General features: G+C 37.8%; 1 protein-coding gene across 4 annotated transcripts in view; it reads right to left on the reverse strand.

Moving 5' to 3' along the window:
- Positions 1-23,346, reverse strand: part of pex7 (peroxisomal biogenesis factor 7) — a 61,271-nt gene that overhangs the window by 28,165 nt on the left and 9,760 nt on the right. For all 4 annotated transcript variants that reach the window (XM_042391000.1, XM_042390999.1, XM_042390998.1 and 1 more), the window contains exons 7-9: positions 8,218-8,324; positions 6,824-6,937; positions 2,813-2,868 (exon numbers count right to left, since the gene is read on the reverse strand). In XM_042391000.1, coding sequence (XP_042246934.1) covers positions 2,813-2,868; positions 6,824-6,937; positions 8,218-8,324 — 277 coding nt within the window. The remainder of the gene's footprint in view (positions 1-2,812; positions 2,869-6,823; positions 6,938-8,217; positions 8,325-23,346) is intronic.

A 23,346-nucleotide genomic window follows, 5' to 3' on the forward strand; every position in this document is an offset into this window, starting at 1 on the left:
TTGCGATGAATAATTTCTACACATCAGTTTTATGCCAGCATTTTTGTTTTTGCTTTTGTTCATTGCCTGCAGGCATCTTCATAGAAAACAAGAATAAATGGTACTTTTTGGATTTGTATCTGAGGATTATTACTACAGATGCTTTTTTTATTACCTGAGACAATCTTAAAAGCCACGGGCAAAACTCTACCAGAGTCTGGCAGGTGGTGATTTCCCACTCTGTGTGTATGTGTGTGTGTGTGTTCAAGGTATTCCTCATGTTGTGGGGACGTAAATCTGTTTACAGTCATCACGTTTACAGTCCCCCCTTTAACGTAAATCATTAATTTTAGGGTGAAGACTTGGTTTATGTTTAGGGTTATGGTTAAGGTTAGGATACGTCTCCAGGAAATAAACGCAAATCAATGTAATGTTCTCTGAAGTGATGGAAACATGACTCTGTGTGTGTGTGTATGTTAATGAAATCTGTACTCAGCATGGAGTATTTGAGCCAATGAAAGCACGGATCAATAAAACACAGGGTTTGGCAAAGAGCCAGCTCTCAACACATTTATCTTTCAGACTACCTTCTTTCCCTCAGGCTCTCTCTCTCTCTCTCCATTGTCTGAAATATCCAACATCTTATTTATTTCAGCATCATCCCTCTTCCAGCGTGATACCAATCATCCCTCCATGTTTTGCTCAGGGACACAACTGAAGCCGAATTGAGTCATTTGGAGACATTCATGAAACCAAAATAATGGGGAAGGGGATTTCTGAGACAGAAAATTGAAAATCTGCAGATTTGTCGACATATGTGTTGCCAAACTGCCGTCCCTCTCCCTGTCATATCTATCCATCCGATCGACACACATAAAGATAAAATAGATCCGTCAGCAGACTTAATGAGGCCCGGTGTCGGATGTAGGGCTGCGGAAACTAAATGAAAACTATCTCTGGGATGGAGAGAGAGAGAGAGAGAGAGAGAGAGAGAGAGAGAAAGGGGGGAAAGACTAAGAAGCAGCATATTCTCATAAGAAACACAGAGGCGGTCTTGCTTGAAATTACAGATTCTATTAAGTCAGCCTCTGCAGCTCAATAAAGGAACAGCTCATTGTGTCTTTTGTCTCTCTGCTCCCTCTTTCTCTCTCTCTCTCTCTCTCTCTCTCTCTCTCTCTCTCTCTCTCTCTCTCTCCATCTCACACACCAGTTAACTTTATCACACATATTATCAAACCGTGTCCTTACCCATTACTACTTCTAAGGTGACACCATCCATCCGCTTTGGTCAGTAACTAAAAGAAAAAGGAGCGTAAGCGTACGACCGCATCCGCCGCTTCTTTCTTTTAACCTCGTAGAAAAGTTTCAAAAAGTCAAACTTGTGTTTTATAATCGCAGATAAATGTCATTACAAGTCTGGATTCTAAACTAAATTAAACTAAACTTAAAGTTGAAAGGACCACATCAGTGTTTCTGCAAGTTTTAGCTACTAAACTATAAATCATGTATACTTTACTTCCAAACTAAACTGGGAAAACATTTCTTTACAGAGCTGCTTTATGCACTGGGTTCCAATTCAAAGTCTGCATCTGGCCAAGTACAGTCCAAATGACCAGACGTGTTCTCGCTCTGCTCGTTTTATCGAGGCTACGGTACCTCGGGAGCTGATTTGTCTGGACTTATCAAGTTTGAATATTTTTTCAGGTGCAGCAGTCCGACTCCTGAGATGATCAGCTGGTCAACGTCCGTCGTCATCCTGGCGTTCGCTTTGGTTATTTACCGCTAGCTCTTATGTCTCTGTAGCATTTTGATCTATGATGTAATTCCTTTTAGACGATATTTTGTTAAAGTAAATGTAAGTAAAGGTAAAGTGAAGCTTCACGCTGCCTCTGCAGACTTTGGACTCCTTATATGCACAGATACCAACACATTTCAATTAAAATCTATGAATATACATTTATTAAAATGAATAGATCCTTCTATATTAAATTTTGTTTTATTTTATTAAGCTACAGTTTGGATTTTTATTATTACTACATAATTGACTCCATCTCACTGTCATTTCTTCTTGAGAAAAACTGTCAGTGGAGCTTTGAGTGGATAATATTTTGTCACAGTACAGTCAGGTACAGCTGTGTTGAAGATTAATCACCAGAGCTGAGCTGAATTGGTGATATCAGCAAAAACACAGCTGTTCTTCCGGCAAATGATCATACTGCGTCCACCTGTCCTCAGGACTTTGTACTCCCGAGTTGAACTTGCCATTGTAGAGTGAAGTTAATATCAGGAATATTTGTTCAAATGTGTCATCTTGACTTGTGTTTAAACAATATTTAGATGAGCTCCAACAGGAGTTCTTATCTCAGGCTCACTGTTTGCATTTCTTCTCTTCTCTCTGTTGACTGTCATTTCTTTGGGCCGACACGTTGAACTTAAACCTGCAACTTCATTTCCACTGCTCACTATTATAAAACTACTTACACACGTACCTCAAAGTCGTGGCTGAGACACTGATATTTTGGTGTTTTACTTTAATTCTGGTGTTTTACAGTGACACAACCACCAACAAGCCCATGACAACTTCCTTTAACTCTGTAACTTTGGTTGTAAAATTTAAAGAGTTTCTTTTTTAAATGAATGGTTGAAGAACAGTAACCTTTATATATTGGGAACATTGTTTTGTGCACAAAAATGGGGGCACCTGGTAAGAGGTTAAAGAACTTTTATCAAAAGGTCTAACAGCGCTTCATGATCAGGACTAAAACATATAAAGGAAACATCACACAAGCAAAGAAGAAGAAGAGAGTAATAAAAGAGGCAGAGTTGATCTTACCTGACAGTGAAGTCGTACGAGCAGGAAGCCAACACCGTCTTACTGAACGCAGAAAACTGAAGGAAGAAAAATACAAAATCTAAATCAGGAAAATACTAAAATGTCATGTAATTCATCTGTTTGTTAAACTGTGGAATTTCCCAGTGGCTGAACGACTTTTCACTTCACTCTTGAAAAGATGAGCTTCTTCACCAAAAACAAACTTTATAAGTTCTGGAAAATTTGAAATGTTTTTTTACAATTTCCTGAACATGATAACACACAAAATGAAGAACTGATTTGACTGTTAATAGGGCTGTGTTGTTGTTTTTTTAAATTTTATTTTATGTGTGTTATAATTGTTCAGATTATTATTTTTGTTTGTTTTGTTTTGTAAAAGACAATAAAGAGATGTTTAAAAAAAAAAAGGAAGGTCAAAAACAAAATGATTAATATATTACATATATTCAATGTACAGATAATACTGTTTATGATCCATGGACAATCCTGCATTTTACTGTACAGCTTTTAGGAATATCCACCTGACTTGAGCCCCTTTCACACATGCACTGCAACCCTGAAATTTTACAGACATTATCCGGAGAAGCTGTGTGTGTGTGAACGTAAATGTCTGAATCAGTTGGACCGGACATTAAACAGACTTTACTCTGCCAGCTGCCTGGTACAAAGTCTGATTGAGCCCATGTGAGAATATAGCAGGTCGTTTTCCGGTGAAATCACAGTGAGCGAGCGGGCGTGTTGATGATATTTCTATCATGCGGCCGGCGCTGGATAAACACAGCAGGCCGGCTATAAGCTGTATTGTTTTGATTAAGCCTGAACGCTCCGCTGTGAAGCTAGCGCTAATGGAAGAGAGGATTTCCTGTGATTTCTCATAAGATAAAAGCCGATTTATTTCTGGCAAAAAGCTTAAAAAGGCAGAATTACAACTGCAGTGTACTTTTTGCATCATGTCCTGCCTCCTGCACACCCTACCCAGGCGCCACTCCTCACCTAAACCAAACAGTAGCTGAGAACACGTCTGACACGGACAAGCTCCTGTTACATGTGTGAAAGGGCAACTCCAGACAATGTGAGGACCTGATTCTCCAGAGAGAGGACTTCCTGTGATTCTGGACACTGTCCAGAGTTCATATGTGAAAACGGCTTTGTACTAATGTACAGTGTATTAAAGTGTATTAATATTATTGTACAGTGTATATTCAACACACAGTAAAGTGTATTTTTTGTTCTATCTTTAGTCTCTATTCTATTTTTTTATATTTTATTGAATCTATTTAGTTATTGTATGTAATTTAGCTTTTAATTGTGTTTTAATCATCAAGATTAATGGATTAGTTAATCTGGGTTAGCTAATCTGTTTATCTAAAAAAGAATAAATTCGATTGGGTCACACTGTTAGTCCATGCAGAGGAAGTTATCCTTTCAAAATAAAAATGTTGTTGTGGTGGGAAAAACTTAATATTGTGCATCTTCATCTTCATCTTGCTGAGTTACATTTATTTCATCTGTTCTGAGCTGTTTTAATGTTGGACTAAAGTCTCTTGTTGGAAGTTGCTCTTAATCCTGTAAAAAGGTGTGAATTCTTTAAAAAAAATCGTGACATTTTCTCCATCAAAGTGAAACACAGCTTCAGGCAGGTTGATCAGCCTATTTTCTGCTCAGCAGTTACAGGATTGTGCCGACGCCGAGAGACTGAGAGAGAAGAGTCCGCAGAGAGTCATTTCACTAACTGACAGCTAAGCACTCTTAAATTAATTTATTCGTTCATTTGTTCCCCCTCTGTGCATCTGACAGTTTCACCTTTCCTATCAGGAGGATACAAACGGCCTCGTTTAACACATTTCTCTTTTCCTCTTTGTTCCTGCCTCTCTATTTGGTTTATAGCTACTTTATGGACGTTATCAACAAAAAAAACGTTTATCACCGAGGCAAAAACAACAAATATAACGAGACACTGAGCAGCTGTGATGATAAAATACACAATCATTTCTCTGCTAATGTCTTCTGTCTGACGTTGAGTTTTATTGTCAGTATTTCAACTCTAATACACACAGTTCATGTTTATTTGCTTGTTTTTTCCATTTAAATCATTTAAATGTAAATTTTGAAGTAAATTCTTTTTAGTTCTGCAGAATCATTTTATACCTTTAGAGGTCGACGTGTTTTATTTGTAGATAAAGAACAAATACATTTATTGGCTGATGAGCTTTCTCGTTAATAGATGTGTGAATTTATTTGTTTGCATCATTTGAATGAAAAAAAAAGTTTTTTTCTAGTTTTGTCCATCACTTCTATCAGTTTAATATCAGTTATTAAAAATAATGAAAAAAGTATTTCATTGTTACGGCTAATCTACAGCATGATGACCAGTTTCCCCACAGTTAACAACAGTTAATAAGAAAAGTCTGCTGGATTTTTTTTTTAAATTTAACTCTTTTATGCATGAATTATTAAATCACAGGGTGAAAAAAAATTTGATTGTTTATTTTTACTCTTAAACAAGTGAAAAATCATGTTAGTAACTTTTTTTTTAATATATTGAATTTTGAAATGTGTCCACTGTAGTGGACACCATGCATGAAAGGGTTAATAAGTCTCAATTTACCCAGAATTCATGAATTGGTCATATTTAAGATAGACGGCATTGTGGAACTTATGAATTAACATGTTTATCTTAAGTCTGACTATTAGTTTGATCTAAATCACAGCCTCTGAACCATTAAACCAAGAGACCTGAACTCTGTCCATCCAAAATCTGCAAAAAACTGCCTTAAATTACAGAAAATATACCTGTGAAATTACCTTAGCTTGTTGATGCATGTTCATATCACTAAAGTTTGGTGTTTGAATGAAATCTATGATGATTAATGTCAGAATAACTTCTGTTTCCACTATCCTACACATCCAGTCCAGTTTAACCTCATTTAACAGTATAAATAGTTTTTGGGAAAACTACTCAAGGAATTATATCCAGTAAGAGACATAAAAGATGTGTCTAAATTTATTTACAGGAACATTTGGTTATAGAGATGTAATCTCCAGAGCCACCAACCAACCAACCAGAGCCAAAAACTGTGGTTGCATGTGAGAATACGTTTCATTTACACTGTACTTCCAACGTTTGCTACACCTTATGTACATACTTTATGATCGTGTTCCTTCCTTGTTGGACTCTGCATCACTGCATCGCAAAATCTCAACAGTAAAGTTAGAGTTTTGATAAAAACTATAAATAGAACATTTAAAAAATTGAATTTTCCTTTTAAATACTCTCAAATTAACTTGACATTTGGATAGAAGGTGTCTGTCGCTCTTTTCTCATCTTCTGCTGATCATGAAATCGCTTCACCTCCTTTCTGCTCCCTCCAGTACATTAATACCAGCCGACAGATTTGCAAACACTAACAAAACACACACAAACACACACACACACACACACACACACACACACACACACAGTATAGTATAACAGTCACTTCTTTTCTCGATCGATTGGTGGCACCTGTCCTGAAAAACACAACTTGAGTAAGACAGGTCCTCGATTGGATGGACTCAGGTTTCTGTTTGTGCATGCAAGAGTTTCTGTTTGCAGTTATAAGTTTGTGTGTGTGTGTGTGTGTGTGTGTGTGTGTGTGTGTGTGTATTCCTGACGTACAGTATGTGAGTGTGAAGTGACGTGTGCCTAATCTGAGTAACTGGGATGTGTTTGGTGACTTGCCTGCAGCTGTCTGTTTTCTCACACATACACCCACACATATCTAATGTGTGTGTGTGTGTGTATGTATGTGTATGTGTGTGTGTGTGTGTGTGTGTGTGTGTGTGTGAGTGGTCTTATTAGGTCCATTTAAGTGGGTGTTTTGATGCTGTCAGGCGCTGTACTACATCTCTGCCGCAACACACACTTTGCTCTAAATTCTGAGAACAAATTGTTACATGACATTTAACGGAGTGTGTGTGGTAAAAAAACCTGTGTGGTGTGTTTGTGTGTGTGTGTGTGTGTGTGTGTACCTTGACTCTGCGGATGGCGTAGGTGTGGCCTAGCAGTTGATTGATAGGATGTCGGACGTTCCTCAGATCCCAGACACACACGCTGCAGTCTACCGAGCCCGTGGCCACAATGTTCTGCACAAAAACATCAAATCACTGATATAAAAACTCACAATTATGAGAAAAATATGTTGGTTAAATGCATTTTAAACAATGAATGAATTTTAATAAAAGAGTTTTAAAGTAGAATAAAGCTGCTTAAATGAATTTCAACAGAAATACCAACTGGTTTTTATTAACCAACTACATTTTGAAATATATGTCTAATGAACTGTATTTTCACAGTAAAATACCTTCAGTAACTAACTTAAAGGTAGAGTCAGTCATTGTGGAGAAAGATTGTTGATATTTCAACTTAACACACACACACAAAAAAAAAACACCCCTCCCTTCGTGCTCCTTCAGAAGCTCCGTCCCCAAAGTCAGGGACACACATTGCCATGGCAACCACCAAAAGTGAAATATAGTGGAATCCAGAGCGATGCGATGCCTTCCCCCTGTCGTGTGCACGAGCATGAACACCCCCTGCTGATTGGCTGGAGTAGTGTTGTACTGCTCGCTCCGAGCCGCTGTGTTTACATTTACAGAGCTGGTGTGTTTGTGGACACACAGAAGGGACGGCTAGCGGACGGTGAGGAGATATTTGCTGAATGTGACAAAAAAATGTACTGGACTAGAATCGCTGACTTTACCTTTAACTGCATTTAACCCATAATTATGTGCATTTTTAAAGACCTGAATAAAATTCAGTAAATAAACTTTAGAATAAGAAGAACAAAGAATGAACTTTTAATTATAAGGTTTATCAAATGCATTCAAAGTAGAATAAAGCTGCTAAAATGTATTTGAAGTAAACTTTAGCTCTCTAAATGCATAAACAAATGAATAAAGCTCGTTGAATGCTTGTTTATTTTATTTAACACTTCTTAACTGCATTTTTACCGCAAATTAAGAACATAAAACCAGCTCAATATATGCATTTTAAACTTGAATAACTTCCACTAAATGTCTTTTAATTAAGAATAAACTTTATTACATCTATTTAAAGTTAAAAAAAGAGATAATGTGCTTTTAAGATAAGCTGCCAATCTGCATTTAAACTAAACTATAGCTATACTAAAGACTAAAGATTATTGAATGCTTGACTTATTTTATGTGAACAATTCTTAACTGCATTTTAACCCAGAATTAAGGGGATCAAACCAAACTATTATTTGCTTAGTTGATAGTATTCTACACTAAAATAATGCAGGTTAACTGTATTTGCATCTATTATTAACACAGTGAAGTTTATTTCCGTTGTGTTTTTAACAGTGTGAGCTTGTCTGAGGCAGCAGAAGGTGGAGGGCAGTTACCTGATCGTATTTGCACCAATCACAGCTGAGGATCTCAGCCTTGTGCGCCGGGATGACCAATCGACACGCTGCGCTCTTCACCTCCCAGATTCTGAGCGTCCCGTCACCTGAGAGAGACAGAGAGTAGAGATTTACCCGACATGCTCTGTACTGGAGACCTCTGAGCTGCTGCTCATGGGCACTGGCAGCAAAAAAACAAAACAAAACTAAGAAATCGAGGTTGTGTGTAAAGAGGAGACGAAGAGTCAAATGTAGAGAGAAAGACAAGCGACAGTAAAAACAGAGACCAGTAAGAATAATTAAATGAGAGAATTAGCAAAAAATAATAAGAATGACATTAATTAAAAGCCAAATTAAAGCTGTTGTTTAAAAATGTTCACAGAGCCCACATCTCTTATAGCTCTCGATAGGGTATTCCATCATTTTGAAGCTTTCTTTCTTGTGTGTATAATTATGCATGTTCAAAAATCCAGAAGTAAAACATCTAAGAGCTTGTGAAGGATTATAAAACGACAGAGAGTCTGCAATGTCAGCCAGTCCCAAACCATTAAAAGCTTTAAAAACAAATAAAATAATGTTAAAATCTATTCTAAAAGATACTGGGGGTCAATGGAGTGTAGCTAAAACCAGGATAACACGCTCCCTCTTCCTTGTTTTGCTTAAAAGTTTACCAGCAAAGTTCTGAATACACTGACATTTTTCAACTGGCTGCTTCGGAGGACCAGTAAAAAGAGCACTGCAATAATATAATCTATTTGAAATAAAAGCATGAATAAGTTAGTATATATATATTTATATAATGAGAGAGAGAGAGAAATGTAACTTAAGACAGATGGAGAGAGACAGGAAGACAAAGAGGTTAATTGAGGGGAACACGGCAGCCAGAGTGTTTTGAGTTCCTTTAGACGTCGGGTTTTATGTGTGTCCCAACATAACTTATTCTCTTGTGAGGCGAGGGAGTCATTTCAGGGGCCACTTCATTATGGCATCAACCCAACTGTGTGTGTGTGTGTGTGTGTGTGTGTGTGTGTGTTCCTGGCTGGAGGTTGAGGGTCTGCCAACACTGCGACAATCATCAAGCAGAACCTTTACATTCTCCTCTCCTCTTCTTCCTCCTCTCTCATCCTCCTCCTCCTCCTCCTCCTCTTTCATTTTACAGCCAGCAGGTTCTGAGAGGTTTAATCAACTCTGCAGTCTTTCCTCCTTTAAGCCAAACACGGAGTCAGTTTGCTTCAAATGAACAAGCGTCGTACAAAGTAGCTGCGGTTACACGCACCCTTCTTTTCATTCTGATTGAAGATTTCGGTCAACTGTTTACATGAGATGTAATCTAATATGTGTTTACATGTGCTGACGCATTTAATCGGAACAGGGCAGTATGTCAAAATGTTACTACCAGCCACCATCAGCCCAACAATGGGGGGTGAGGTTAAACTAACCCATTGTCGCTAACTTCAGGGCTAACCCCCTTCACTTTAATCAGCAGGTGGCAAACAGAACACGGGAAGGAACTTGGCTTGAGTCTTGAGGAGTTGTAGCATTTATTCACTGACAAATAGCCTAAACTGTAAAAACACTGCACTGTTCACAGCTATATTGCTAACTTCATACACATGCTCTCTCTTTCTCTCTCTGTCTATCATTACGTCACCTAATGTTACCCCTACGTGGGGCAAACATGCGTAGAACGAATATATTTATTCCAACCAGAGAGAAACAATCAGATTAAGCATTTACATGGTTATTAGGCGCTAATATCTTCCTCTTGAACGGATTGTAAACCCGATTGAAAATTCCTTCTGATCGGGACGGATCAGGCCACCTGTAACTAAACACCCAAACAAACCTGTAACTCTGCCCCCACATTCATGGCCGCGCGTTGCCATGACAACACCCAAAAGAGAAACATGGCGGAATCCAGAGCGATGTGATGACTTCCCCCTCGAGGTGGTTTGATTGAGGTGGTTACAGGGGTGCCACCTGTTACATGAGGCATTTTTTACTCTGATTAGGCTATTATTACAATTATTAGATGACATTAGGTTTCCTTTAAATATATTTCCTGTTGCAATTTAGTAGAAACATAAGTTCTAGGAGACATGGTCGCTCCCAAAGACCTGTAAACTCACTTTGTTTTAGAAATTCAGCGGAGTTCCCCTTTAATATCTGCTTTTTCTGGTGTTAAAAGACACATTTCACATGCTGTTCCTTTTTTTTAATGGCAAAAGTCATGGTGCTCATATGATATAAGCTCCCTGGCTGTGCATATTTTGCACTGCAGGGGGTTTTATTAGGATTTATACTGACAAGATTGAAGATTTGTGTATGTTTTTTTGAATAATTCATTTACTTAAATAAATCTTCTGTTTGCAGTTAATTGAACTCTTTTGTCATGCTCTACTTAAGCTTAAGTGAATCTTTAAGATCAGCAGAAATGTTTATGACTTCATCTCTATCTAGATATATATATCAAATGTCATTTTGTTTTGGCAAACTAAAAGCTTTTTATAAATGTTTAATAATGTTTGAATGATCCAAAGAACAAGGAGAAAGGACGGAAGTTTGGACCTCCTTGGTGTCATTGTCTCGAAGCATAAAAAATAAAATACATTTGCTTAATAGGATTATGTGACTGGGACTCTGGGGTTGCTCTTCAGAAACAATGCCACCTAAATTCGATTTGAGGCTGAGCGGAGGGGTAAACTGGCCTGAGTGTTTTGGATTCAAGGAGGAAAGCCCACAGAGTCTGAATAAACAGCTCAGAACAAATCCTAACTGTTTGTTGTAGATTAAAGAGGAAGCTTCTTCCTCTTCCTGGCTTCACCTCATGTTTACTGACCAGCAGATTAATCCTCCTCCTCCTCCACCTCCTCCTCCTCCTCCTCCTGTCAACGTGCTTCCTCTCCTCCTGTTCACCATTTCCTCCACTTCCTCTTTAATCCCGACGATGGATGAAAACCCAACACACACACTCCCGGCATCGGTCTCTTCCAGACCCCCGTCCTCCTGGTCCTTATCGATTCCTCCATAACTATCTTAACCCTTCGTGTCATTCCTCCTTTTTATTTCATCCTTTTTTTTCTCCCTCTTTTACTTTTTCCATCACTCACACACTCCGCTTCTCAGCCATGCGTGGCCTCTGGCATCACCGAGTGGAAAACATGCCGGCTAGACTGTGTGTGTGTGTGTGTGTGTGTGTGTGTGTGTGTGTCACCGTTTACAACAGCAAAACTGTTTAACATTATGTTTCTTTTACAGCAGCAGCAGCAGCAGAGAAGATCTGGCTGTGCATGTAAATGTATGAGGACGTGTGTGTGTGTGTGTGTGTGTGTGTGCTTGCTCTGCAGTGCATTAGAGGCTGACTCCTATAAACGGGTCTCGCTCTATTACACCTGGTATCTCTGCTGTATCAGCAGGTTCAGCTAACACACACATACAAACACAAACACACACACACACAGTTTTTTTCCCCACATGCAGCTTTTCAAGCTTCATCCTCATGTGTATCACAGCCAACTTTAAATTTCTGCCAATATACAACACACACACACACACACACACACACACACACACACACACACACACACACACACACACACACACACACACACTTGATGCCAGCGAACTAACAGATGTGAAGAGGAAAACATCACAGGGCTCATTATAATCCTTTTTTTTTTATTTAAAAAGAGCCAATATTTTATTTTCATCAGTTCATTTTGTGAAAAAAAACTGTTGGAAATCAGATTTTAAAAATACAAATTGTTGTATTTTTAAATTACTTTGAGGTTCTTTAAGTTAAAATCCTTTTCATTAGGGCTGCAACAAACGATTATTTTCATTATCAATTCATCTGACTATTATTTTCTCAATTAACCAATTCGTTTTTCGGTCTATAAAATGTCAGAAAATGGTGAAAAATGATCGCTGTTCACCCGAAAGCTCAAGATGACGTCCTCAAATGTCTTTGTTTGTACCGACCAACAGTTCACAACACAAACATATTCAGTCTGCTGTCATAGAAGACTAAAGAAACCAGAAAATATTCACATTTGAGAAGCTGGAATCAGCAAACTGCAACCAGATGTTTATACTTTGCTTGTGCACTCTATGATTATGTTTTTATAGTTTAACGAGACAGAAAAGCGAGTCTTCGATTTCACGAAAATCTCCCCAGTTAATACTTTAATATTTTCAATATTTTAAGCTGATTAACTTCGCAGTTTCAGGAGAAAACAGCTCATGAAAAATAAGATGTAAAAGTCAGTCGGCTGCTGCTGATATTTCGATGTGTCAGATACATATTTAACATTTTCAGGTTGTATTTATGGGCTGCAATCATTCATTATTTTCTGCCTTCTCTGACAACTAAAAAGTGATTAGAGAGCTTTGAGTTTTACTTGTTTGTGACATGCAATTGTTAAAAGCTAAACCTGCACAAAATTAGATTTGATAAATGGTTCAAAAGGATTCAGATTTGATAAGAAAAATGCTACAGAAACCTGAGTTACTCAACAACTCCTCTCACTGAGCTACATCTCCATCCCAAATTGTCAAAACTGCCCACTATGTCTTGAGATAAATAATATTAACTTGCTGCCTGTTGAACTCTAGATGTGGCTCTTCACTCTGCTGATCAGCTCATATTGATCTAAATCAAAAATCTATTAAAACGAGCGTTCGGGTTCAACCTTCGAATTTACAAACAGGTTCACGATTCTCCCGGTATTTTTTTCTCTCTGCCCCCGCCTACTTGTGCGCATCCAAAGACAAAAAAAAATTTCAAAGAAGTTACAAAATGAATGTGGTGGTTCTTAAACACATCATTCTATCAAAGTCCATTTGGATATTACAATCAGGCTGTTTGATCATTATGTTTTTTATGCCTTAGGTTTTCTTGCTATCGAGAGCTCGACTGGCACCTGCTGCTGTTTGATGTGAAGAGTGAACGCTGCAGTTAAAAGAGGAGCCACTAGATGGCAGAAGTGAACTTTACAACAACAGCTTGAGTTTCCTCGCCTGCAAAAAGCCACCAAGATATAGAAGTGTCTTCTTTATTTTTTTACGACAGTGTGATTTCACCAGTCGATTGGGAACAAACTGCATAAGCTGTTGTTATTACATTTCCAATCAATTATTTAGAGTGTCAAGGCATAAAACCAATGATCTGTTGATCTGTACAAATCAGGACTTGATAGTTTAACAGCGTAGCCATCAGTTCTGAAAGAAATAAAATTTAAATTGAAAATCAAATAGAATCATGACCTTAAAATCGAAAGAATTGTGGATTTTGGGAAATCGTGAGACCCCTTACTTATGACAGCAGCACAAACACTGATACAGTTAAAGTCTACAAGTGCATCCTGCAGAGATGGATGCATTTACACCTGTTCAACAACCAGCTAAAATGTGTCTCAAAAACATTTCATTTCTGTTTCAACGTATAACTATATCCTATTGCTGATGCAGTTCTTCCAGCTAATCCCTCCCTGGTTTGGGGGGGTATCTCTCTTCATGTATGGGGTTATTTGCATTTAAAAAAAACATTCACTACATTTTCAGAGTGGAGGCTGAAAGTGATCGCAGCAAAGCGTGTGGGTGACCGCAGCAAAAAGGGTTCAAATGAAAAGCCAGAGAGAGCTGCATTCACAAGATCTGCCACCTCCAGAGCTTATCTAGAATAGCATGACCACTGGTAGCACAGGCCTGAAAACACACACACACACACACACACACACACACACACACACACACACACACACAGCTGGGTCCTGTCTTCTACAGAGGCGAGCTGGCAGAGAAAACAACCAGAGGAATTATATGCAGAGTAAAAACATGGTGCTTCTTTTATTCTGAGATTACTTTTCATTGCAGCTGAGCTTGACTTCATTACATTCTGTGGATGATGACAAAACATACAAAGAAGTGAAAGAAGACATTCAGAGAGATACTAAATGCACTAGACACAACATGTTTGTTGGACTATGAGCTTCACAAATTCAAGCATTTTACCAACTTGGAAACAGATCCAAATTACAACCAGGTGATATAATCCACAACTACTCATGGAGGGCTGGAGTCCAAGGAAAATTTGAACCATTTTAAAGGGGAACTCCACCAATTTTACACATCGCAGTGTTTTTTCCAGGTGTTGGGCAGTACTACAACACTTTTTGAGGCTCTGATAAACTGCATATGTCACTTGACCTGGAACTGTTGCATCAATTTTGATCCTTTTTTAAAAAACTGTTGATCATGGGTCCAATAATGTTAAGGCCAGGGAAGAGTAAACAGTTGAAGTATAGTAAAGTTATGTTTGTGCATTCAGCAACGGTGCTTCTGTTACTCGCTGCTGGCTGTGATAACAGATTACAGAATAACAGATCAGAGATATGAAACAGATATTTAACTAGTTAGTAATGTAGAATTTTATTTTGTAACTTTGTCTTGTTATGTGATGTATCAGCTCAGCTAACATCATTGAACATAAATGAAATAGGCTATCCTAAATGTAAGCCAGGTGGCAAATTTGGTTTTTAAAGTCACCTCTATTGTCGTTTTTAAATAGTCATAGACAAAGGTGAGCATTCATATTTAAGATGTGTAACATCTGTCTGCCTTATGGTAAAGTCTTAACGACCAAATTCATGTTTATTAGCATGCCAATCGCTAATCGTGAGTTAAGCTAATCGCTAATTAGCCACCGTGCTGGACGGACTTTGGCAAGAATATGTACAAGTTACCTCTGTGTCCAGAACGTAAACTCACATAGTTCATGCTATTTTAAGCTAAATGTCAAAGGAATATGTTGCTTTAGACGTCATAGTTTTACTCCTTATGTTAGAGAGTAACGTTAATGTGTGTTTTGCATTTAATATAAGTTAGAATGAGCTATAGTTTGTATTGTGAATTAAAGCTAAACCACAGTAATATAACTATTTAATATTGAGCTTAAAAAGGGTTCAGATGGTTGTAGCTGTGGCCTGTGAGAGCCAATTGTTCACTCTCTGCACTCACTAGCCTCAAATCACCTGCTGATGTGATTTTCTCCTGTTAGCTTTGAGGTGGATTTCAGATGAAGAGGGACCTCTTCTTCCCTGTGGCTGTTGGAGAGGAACTGACGCCTGCTGATACAAAACCTCCTGGACAACGTTTGGTATTTAATTTCCCAATTAAAGACAATTAAAGGTCCCCTTTGAATTCCTATTAAAGAGACACTTTTAAAAAAAAAAAAATTGAAGACAGTTTAGGTTGTACTAGTCCATGGACTCAGAAATGACTCTTTACTGATTTGTTACCAGGGTTCAATTTGTTATGCATCTTTAACTATCCATTTCATTTTAATGGAAGCATAAGTTTCCTTTAATTTCATGTCTATAAGGTATGTAAGGAAGTAGGATAAAGATACTCTGTGATTATCTTAAGTATAATAAGGATAGCTATGCACCAGTACAGCAATTCATACAAATAACTGGATGTAAGAAGTAAACTTCTATGAGACCTTAAATAAATTCTGCTGAGTTGTTAAACTCATATGGTCTCAGTAATTACTTTACAGTAAGCTGAAGCAGTGGTTACAACTACAGTAGTAGAAAAAATTGTTTAAATGCATGGCATTCATTTTGATTTGACATGTTGAGACTGGAACAGGGCTCGGAGGCGGGGGGTTGCCGTGCTCAAGTACCACCTCTAGAACCCCCACACTTTTAAAATCGCTGCTCCACCCCTGCTGCTGACCAACTGGAAACCATCTTAACAGTGACCTTTGAGGTTCAAAATGTTTGGGGAACAGACCCATAGAAAACCTAACCAAACCTGACGTGTATTAATCAATTTAAAAAAAAAAAAAGAACAGATCCAACCAAAGACCTGAGCACAGTCTCGATCCAAATAGACCCAAATGCGGTTGACCTGAAGAGACCCTAATAGAGAGAGAACTCCAGTACCAGCAGCAGTTTGATCGATCAAATAGCAAACAGAAAGAGCATAATGGTAATGTCTACAGAACTAAGATAAAGTCATAGGAGCTATAATAATAAAAAGTCCTGTTTTCAAATGCTGCAATAAAATATTCTGATAGACAGACAGACAGAAGATGATAATTTTCCACCAATTTAATATCTGTGAATCTTTTTTTTTTTTTAAATAATCATTTATCATCATTAATATTTTAAATATGCAGCTGATTTCCTAAAATATTTTCTCCTGCAGTGATTATGACGTACCATGTGATCAAAGCTAATACTGCGTACACTCTGATCCATTCAGATATCAGACATGCTGACACTCTTACTCTTACCCTCCCTGACCCAACTGAGTATAATTTGGATCCGGTCTGCCTCAGGTCCCGGGTTGAGTCTTGGTTCCCCAGAATCAAGAGGATCTGTGAAGACCTCTACTTTGAGGGAACAGAGAAAACTGGAGCGTCCAAAATGCAGCTGCCACCAAGTCAAGTCGAATCAACATCCTACTATCTTTCTTTGAAAAATAAGCTTAAAGGATTTGCCTGTTGATTTTCTATATTTTTCTAATTTTCAACAAATGTCATATTTGGATCCAAACCAACAATGAACTAATCAACTAACAAGTATTGCGTGTGCATCCAAAGCCTGATATATCTTGTTCCTCTGTGCCATGGACCTCCGTTGTCATCCAAAAACTATTAAAAACACATCAATGAGTCACACTGCTGCACTATGTGATATGTTCCTTCATTATGCAGAGTTTGGTCACGTTAGTTTATTTAGAAAGGGCTCCAAAGAGTAAAAATAGTGATAAGATAGTAACCCAGTCAGGAGTGAGGTTCCTTGTACAGCATAGAAACGTGGTTGCATTTACAGAGCGTCACTAGCTCTATTTAATGTATCTTTCAATTAGCTTTGTGCGTGTGGGGATGTTATAACGTCATAACGTAGTTTCTGATGTTCTATCACTCTGTAAAGCACTCGTTTTTGTGTGATATTGTGATATACTAATAAACTTGAACTTTTTTTAATATAAAAGTTGAAAGCTGAAGTTTGTGTGAAGAGTTCTGCCTTACATAACATATAATAGTGGAATATCAATTTGATAATTCAAATGTGAATTTGAACGGTTTTAGACTGATATCATGACATTTTTTTCCTCATTTAAGTGATATTCATTTCAGGCACGTTATCCAGTCCTGTCGTCCAGTGATTTGGATGATAAAGACAGTTGGAAGAGATGAGGAGAACACAAGTAAGGAAAGAGTCGACTTGTTGTTTACTGAAGCTCTGATTTGTTGCAGAGTTGAGAGCAACACTGGATGTGGCACTGCAAATTACACTGGAGGAGATATGGAGGTGCAGATGGAAGCTTAACACACTTAAACACACACAATCTCTTCTCCTGCTGATGCTGGAGGTGGAGATCAAATGTGGCACTGAACCAAATTGGAGGGGGTAGGGTGGAGAGAAGAGGGAGAGGAAGAAGAAGAAGAGGAGGAGAAACATGAAGAAGATGTGAGGAGGAGAGGCAGCAGGGAGCATGGGAAACCCCGATAAGCTTATCTGAATGAGACGCCATCTTCTCTCTCACACACTTTCTCTCTCTTCAAAGCCAACAGCAGCAGCACTAGCCTATCATGCTAACTGCTAAATGCCACCAGAGGGGAAGCCTCCCCTGAGAGATAAGGCAGCAATTCTCCACCATATGATAATGCTATAACACTGTTTGACAACTCATTATCATCCCTCCATTCATACGTAATACCCACCAGAAAAACACAGGCAGGGACAGTTTAGTGAATTTATTGTCAAAAGTGAAGATACAGAAAGCTCACAGGCATGAGTGGCAACTCCAAACAGTCCAAACAGCAGTAGTATTGAATCCACCGTGTTGCAGGGATGAGATATGCAATGAAAGATGGTAATTATATAATGACAAATCTCATTTATGTTGCAGCTTTCAACATGTGAGTTTACAAACTGCTTAAAAAGCATACAAAACTGCCACAAAACGGTTAAATGCTCATGCGACAGATGTTTATGACAACAGGATAAAACAAACTCAATTTATGCAAAGGACTATTTGCATAAATGAACCATTAAACATAGAAGACAAGTGATTGTCAAGAAAATTTAAGTGTTTTCTGAAGTGTTTTACAGAAGGCGGAGGGCGAAATTTTCAATGTAAATTGAGCAGGAAATACTAAAATTTCTACCTCTTACTAATGTTGGGACATTACAGAAGACATTAATATGTTTTTTAATACATTTGGTGAATATTAGGTGCAAAAATGCCGGAAACAAATGTGGCCTATACTGAACCTGGTTTGTTTATTGAAATGTTTGAAATGTCATTTATTAACCCTTTCATGCATAGTGGTCACTACAGTGGACAGCTATTCAAAAGCCGTTTTTGAGGTTTTAATGGTATAGTTTGACATCAGCCAACACAGTGGACTCCAGTGTGTCATCCCATACGCTGCCATCCTTTGGCCAGCCTTTGTAAGTGCAACACAAATTTCTCAAAACCATAGTCTGTAAAAGCTCAAAACCAAGATGGCCGCCTGCCGGCCAGCCAGGACTACTCAACAACTCAGGAATATCTTGCCAATCCTTCTATAGTAATAGACCCTTGCAGATAAATAAAATTTTGTATCAAGTAACAACTAAGGAGTAATAAAACTGTTAAAATTAATATTGTAGTAAGTATTGATTTTATGTTGGGAGAAAATGACAATTAATCATCTGTCCACTAAGTTGGACAAACTCCTTGAAAAATACGTGTTTAAAAAAAATGAAGTTCAAATATTTTTTTCATGCCTACAGAGGAATAAAAACACTTAGGAAAAAAATCCTGACTGAGGTTATCATAATTCACGCATGAAAGGGTTAATTAGGTATGAGTTGCCTCACAAGAAGAATTTGTCTTGCTGTCTCCTTTAGCTGGCTACTTTCATCATCTCGCTGGCCCTCTAGTCATTAATTTACTGATATAACTATTTTTTTCTTATCTCATCAGGTGATTGAAATGACCTGCCAGCCAATCAGAATCAAGAATTGGAAGTGGCCATAATATGATAGACACTGAGGCTTTGGCACCACTTTTTAGGCGCTCATCAGCTAAATTGCATTACTAAAGGGTTGCAGGAGTAAAATTGAAGAAAAGCCAAGAAGACCCACCTGAAAATTGCATGTTTGGGCTCGTGCAATATGTATTTTAAAATGTCTCTGTTTAGAGTCGTTAAATATGGGAGGAGAGAATGGAAATTCATACCAACATCTGCTGCACCTGATATATCGTAACAGACCGACCCCTGCAGCAGGAAAATGAGTCTGAAATTTAACATCTGAGAAAAGCAGATTTAAAATTCTTCTAAAAGTTCTGTTTCATTAGACACACACACACACACACACACAGAGAGAGAGAGGGAGAGAGACTACGGCACAGAGAAACTCAGTTTAAAAGAAGCATAACAAAGTGACTTTAGCAGAGCTCTCTGCTCAGCAACACAACACAAGATAAAAGAGCAGGAATGCAACAGTCTGTTATTCTTCTCATCTCTCCTTTCAACGGCTCAGCAGCTCCAGTCCAGTGTGATATGATTGAAGCAGCCAGTTATAATTATTAACTAGACCGTTATATTATCCGTTTACAAAAGTAATCCTGTGAAGGTTTTGCCAAATATCTCCCACTGATGTTTCATAACTCATTGAATCACTGATCTTCGCTGAGTTCACGTCAGGATATTTAACTCATATTTCCTCACATATAACATTCCTCTAACAGGATAAACACACACTCACAGGCCCAAAGGTGTCTTTACCTCAACCAATATGTACAGTCAAATATTGGTCCGATCCTTTCCAGGCATAAAACACTACAGCTCATTTACATTTGTAGTCTCTGTTCCATGTTTCCATTCAAAACTTGGTTGACCAAGATTTCTCCATTGCTCCATTGCTCCCAGATTGTGGTTCAGTTATAGCATCTACTGTATCGCCACATTTACATCATGGCTAAAGACTCACCTTTATAAAAATCACCTTTGATTCCCCTTCATTTTAATATCATAATAAAAATGTTTTCACTTTGTCTGTTACAGTTATTTATCTATTTCTTTTTGTTTTATTTTAATTATTTAACTTTGGTCAACTCCTGTTGTTTTTAAATGTGCTCTATCAATACATTTGTCTGGATTTGACTAGTAAAAACCCACTCTGGATGAAAGTGGTGGACCAACTGACCAGCAGACGTGATCATCCCTTGAGCCATGCTGCTACACTGTAAATTACCAACTCAATTTTACTTGACTGCAGCTATGCTATTTCACATTGTGTTGGTAAATACCTTTCTAAATTGAAGAAACACTGAAACAAAATTTGGGTGGCGTGCCTATAAATCAGCTTCAAGTATGACTGATGATTATTATCAAGGTTCAATCTTTGCAATAGTTGCACTGACCTGTGAAATATATATATATTAAATTCCAAAATAAATGTCTTAAATTGATTTTGCTTTTGTCTTTATTTGAACTTAACATTTTTATATTTTAGGTTTGTTATGGGTTTACAGAAAAAAAAGGTGAAATGGTTAAATTTGTAGTATTTTATGTTATCTGAAGTGTACATTTACAGTAAATTACAGGCTGAGTTGCATTACTTTTACAGTATATTCTGTAATTATACAACAATATACTGCTATATCACAGTAGTCTGATGGACATTTTTACTGTAAAATCACAGTACATTACAGTAACTCTACAACAGAATATTGCAACATTACCATAATTTACTGTGCATTTTACTGTAAAGTCACAGTGTAATACAGTAATTCTACATAGTTTTATATCACAGTAATTTGATTGCACAACAGACTTTGATGTCACAGTATACAACTGTAATTTTACTATAAGATACTGTGAAAACGGCATATTAACCTACTGTGACAGTAACGCAAGTGGTAGCCATTAATTTACTGCATACGCACAGTCAAATATTTGCTAAAAATCCATCAGCAGCTCAGAGAGACATATATATATATATATATATTTTTTTTTTTATAGCTGTTTGTGTCAGAAGTTTAGGTGACTTCATTGTACTTTTGGTTTATTTTTGGTTAGTTGGAAAACACATTTTGTTTGGAGTTTTCCATCCTGAGGTGACAAACACTTAACAAGCTGAATCCTGGAGTTTGATGGTCATTCTTGGAAGCAGAGAAAGTGGAGTCACAATTCATGTCATGCCAGAGTTTCCCCGAGGCCAGGGCGTACCACACACACCGCTGCAGCTCAGTGAAGTGAACAACAACACATCTGACACTGTGTGTGTGTCAGTACACCTTTGTTTCTGATGGACGCCTGCTATCAATTATTTAACCAGACACTACATGGTATCATGGAGCAAACACAAACAAACACACATATAAATACATGCATGTGTGTGTGTGTGTGTGTGTTTGTGTTTGTGTGTCAGTGTCCTGCAAAAACATCATTTGGCTGATGAGCACTTTAGTCTCTGGCAAAACACAAACGCATACATTTTTGCTGGGGGGTTGACAGACAGGGTTACAGCTTAGTCACATATAAAGCTGAGCAGTAACTCAATATTAAAATTTATCAAATCTCACTGGCATATATGACCTTATTGGACCTAATTCTGTTGCAAATTGATGATTGCAAGAAAACTATTTGAAAATCAACAGTACTGAAAGCTTTGTTTTGTATTAAAGCAGCGTTCAAGTGTCCCCTGGGAACTGCAATTTGCAGCACATCTCTGTATTTGGTTGTGTTTTCTATATTTGCAACTCTTTTCTGAATGCTGCACAAGTGTTGTCAAACCGGTGAAAAAACTGGTGAAAAATAAAACTTCAAACATCAACTCAAAGTAGTAAGTCTTGAGGCAAATGGTTGGCGATTCATTTTCTGTCAGTCGACTAATTGCTTAATTAACTAATCATTGCAGCTCTAACTCCTTTGAGGACTTCACTTCTACTGACATTTCAACTTCTTTCAGTGCGTCTTCAACCTCGCTCACCACTTACACTGACACTTCAGTTTTATTAAACACCAAAACATTCATCTCCAAAATAAATTAATCTGCAACTCTTTTGATAATCACTCATCATTCAAGTCATTTTTAAGCCAAAAAAAATGCAGAAAATTTGATGGTTGCAGCTTCTTAAATGTGCTGCTTTTCTATTTCTTACATGATGATTACATGATTTCTTAAATTGATTTTATTTTATTTTGACTGACCAACTGTCCAAAATCCAGACATGATGACGTCACCTTGGGCTCTAGATAATCGTGATGTAATTTTTCACTGTTTTCTGATGGTTTAATAGACCAAACAATTAATCAAGTAATCAAGAAAATAATAGCCAGATTAATCTATAATGAAAATAATTGTTAGTTCCAGGCCAGATTCACTCACTCTCCAAATGTTTTTTACTCTTTAAGTGACTTTTCACACTCTTTTCAGCACTTACACTATACAGTCGACACAAATTTTACCATTCTTTGGTTTGTGGAGGAATCACTGATTCTAGCAGTGTCCCATCACCCCATTTTTCATTAAACTGCAGTAAAGCTCTGCTCAGTACTTCCTGATCACCTACATCTGACCCAACACTTCACATCCTGATTTGAAACGCAGGGCAATTTCTTTTGACTGAAGGAAAGTCTGAGTGAGTCTTTAGTGGAGGGAAATGGGAAACTGGGAGAGAGCAGAAAAAAAGAAAAAGAATAAAAGACAGAGAAAGAAACTCAGAGGGTTGAGAAAAACATAAATGACTGAACTGGCTGCAACTTAAAGGACCAAAATGTAAGATTTAGGAGGATCAACTGGCAGAAATGGAATATAATATTCATAAGTATGTTTTCATTAATGTATAATCACCTGAAAATGAGAATCGTTATGTATTCGTTACCTTAGAATGAGTCCTTTATATCTACATAGGGAGCTCTGCGGAGCCTGCCATGTTTCTGCAGTAGTCCAGAACAGACAAACCAAACACTGGCTCTAGAGAGGGCCTGTCATGTTTTCGGTGAGTTTTGCAGCCACCGAAGGTTCTCTTGCACGCTTGGAAGGGGAAGGTCAGGGGGAGGGGTATTCGGTTGGTTGCAATCTGCAACCTCACTGCTAGATGCCACTAAATCCTACA

This window comes from Thunnus maccoyii, chromosome 17, assembly GCF_910596095.1.
Source record: "Thunnus maccoyii chromosome 17, fThuMac1.1, whole genome shotgun sequence".
Lineage (NCBI taxonomy): Eukaryota > Metazoa > Chordata > Actinopteri > Scombriformes > Scombridae > Thunnus > Thunnus maccoyii.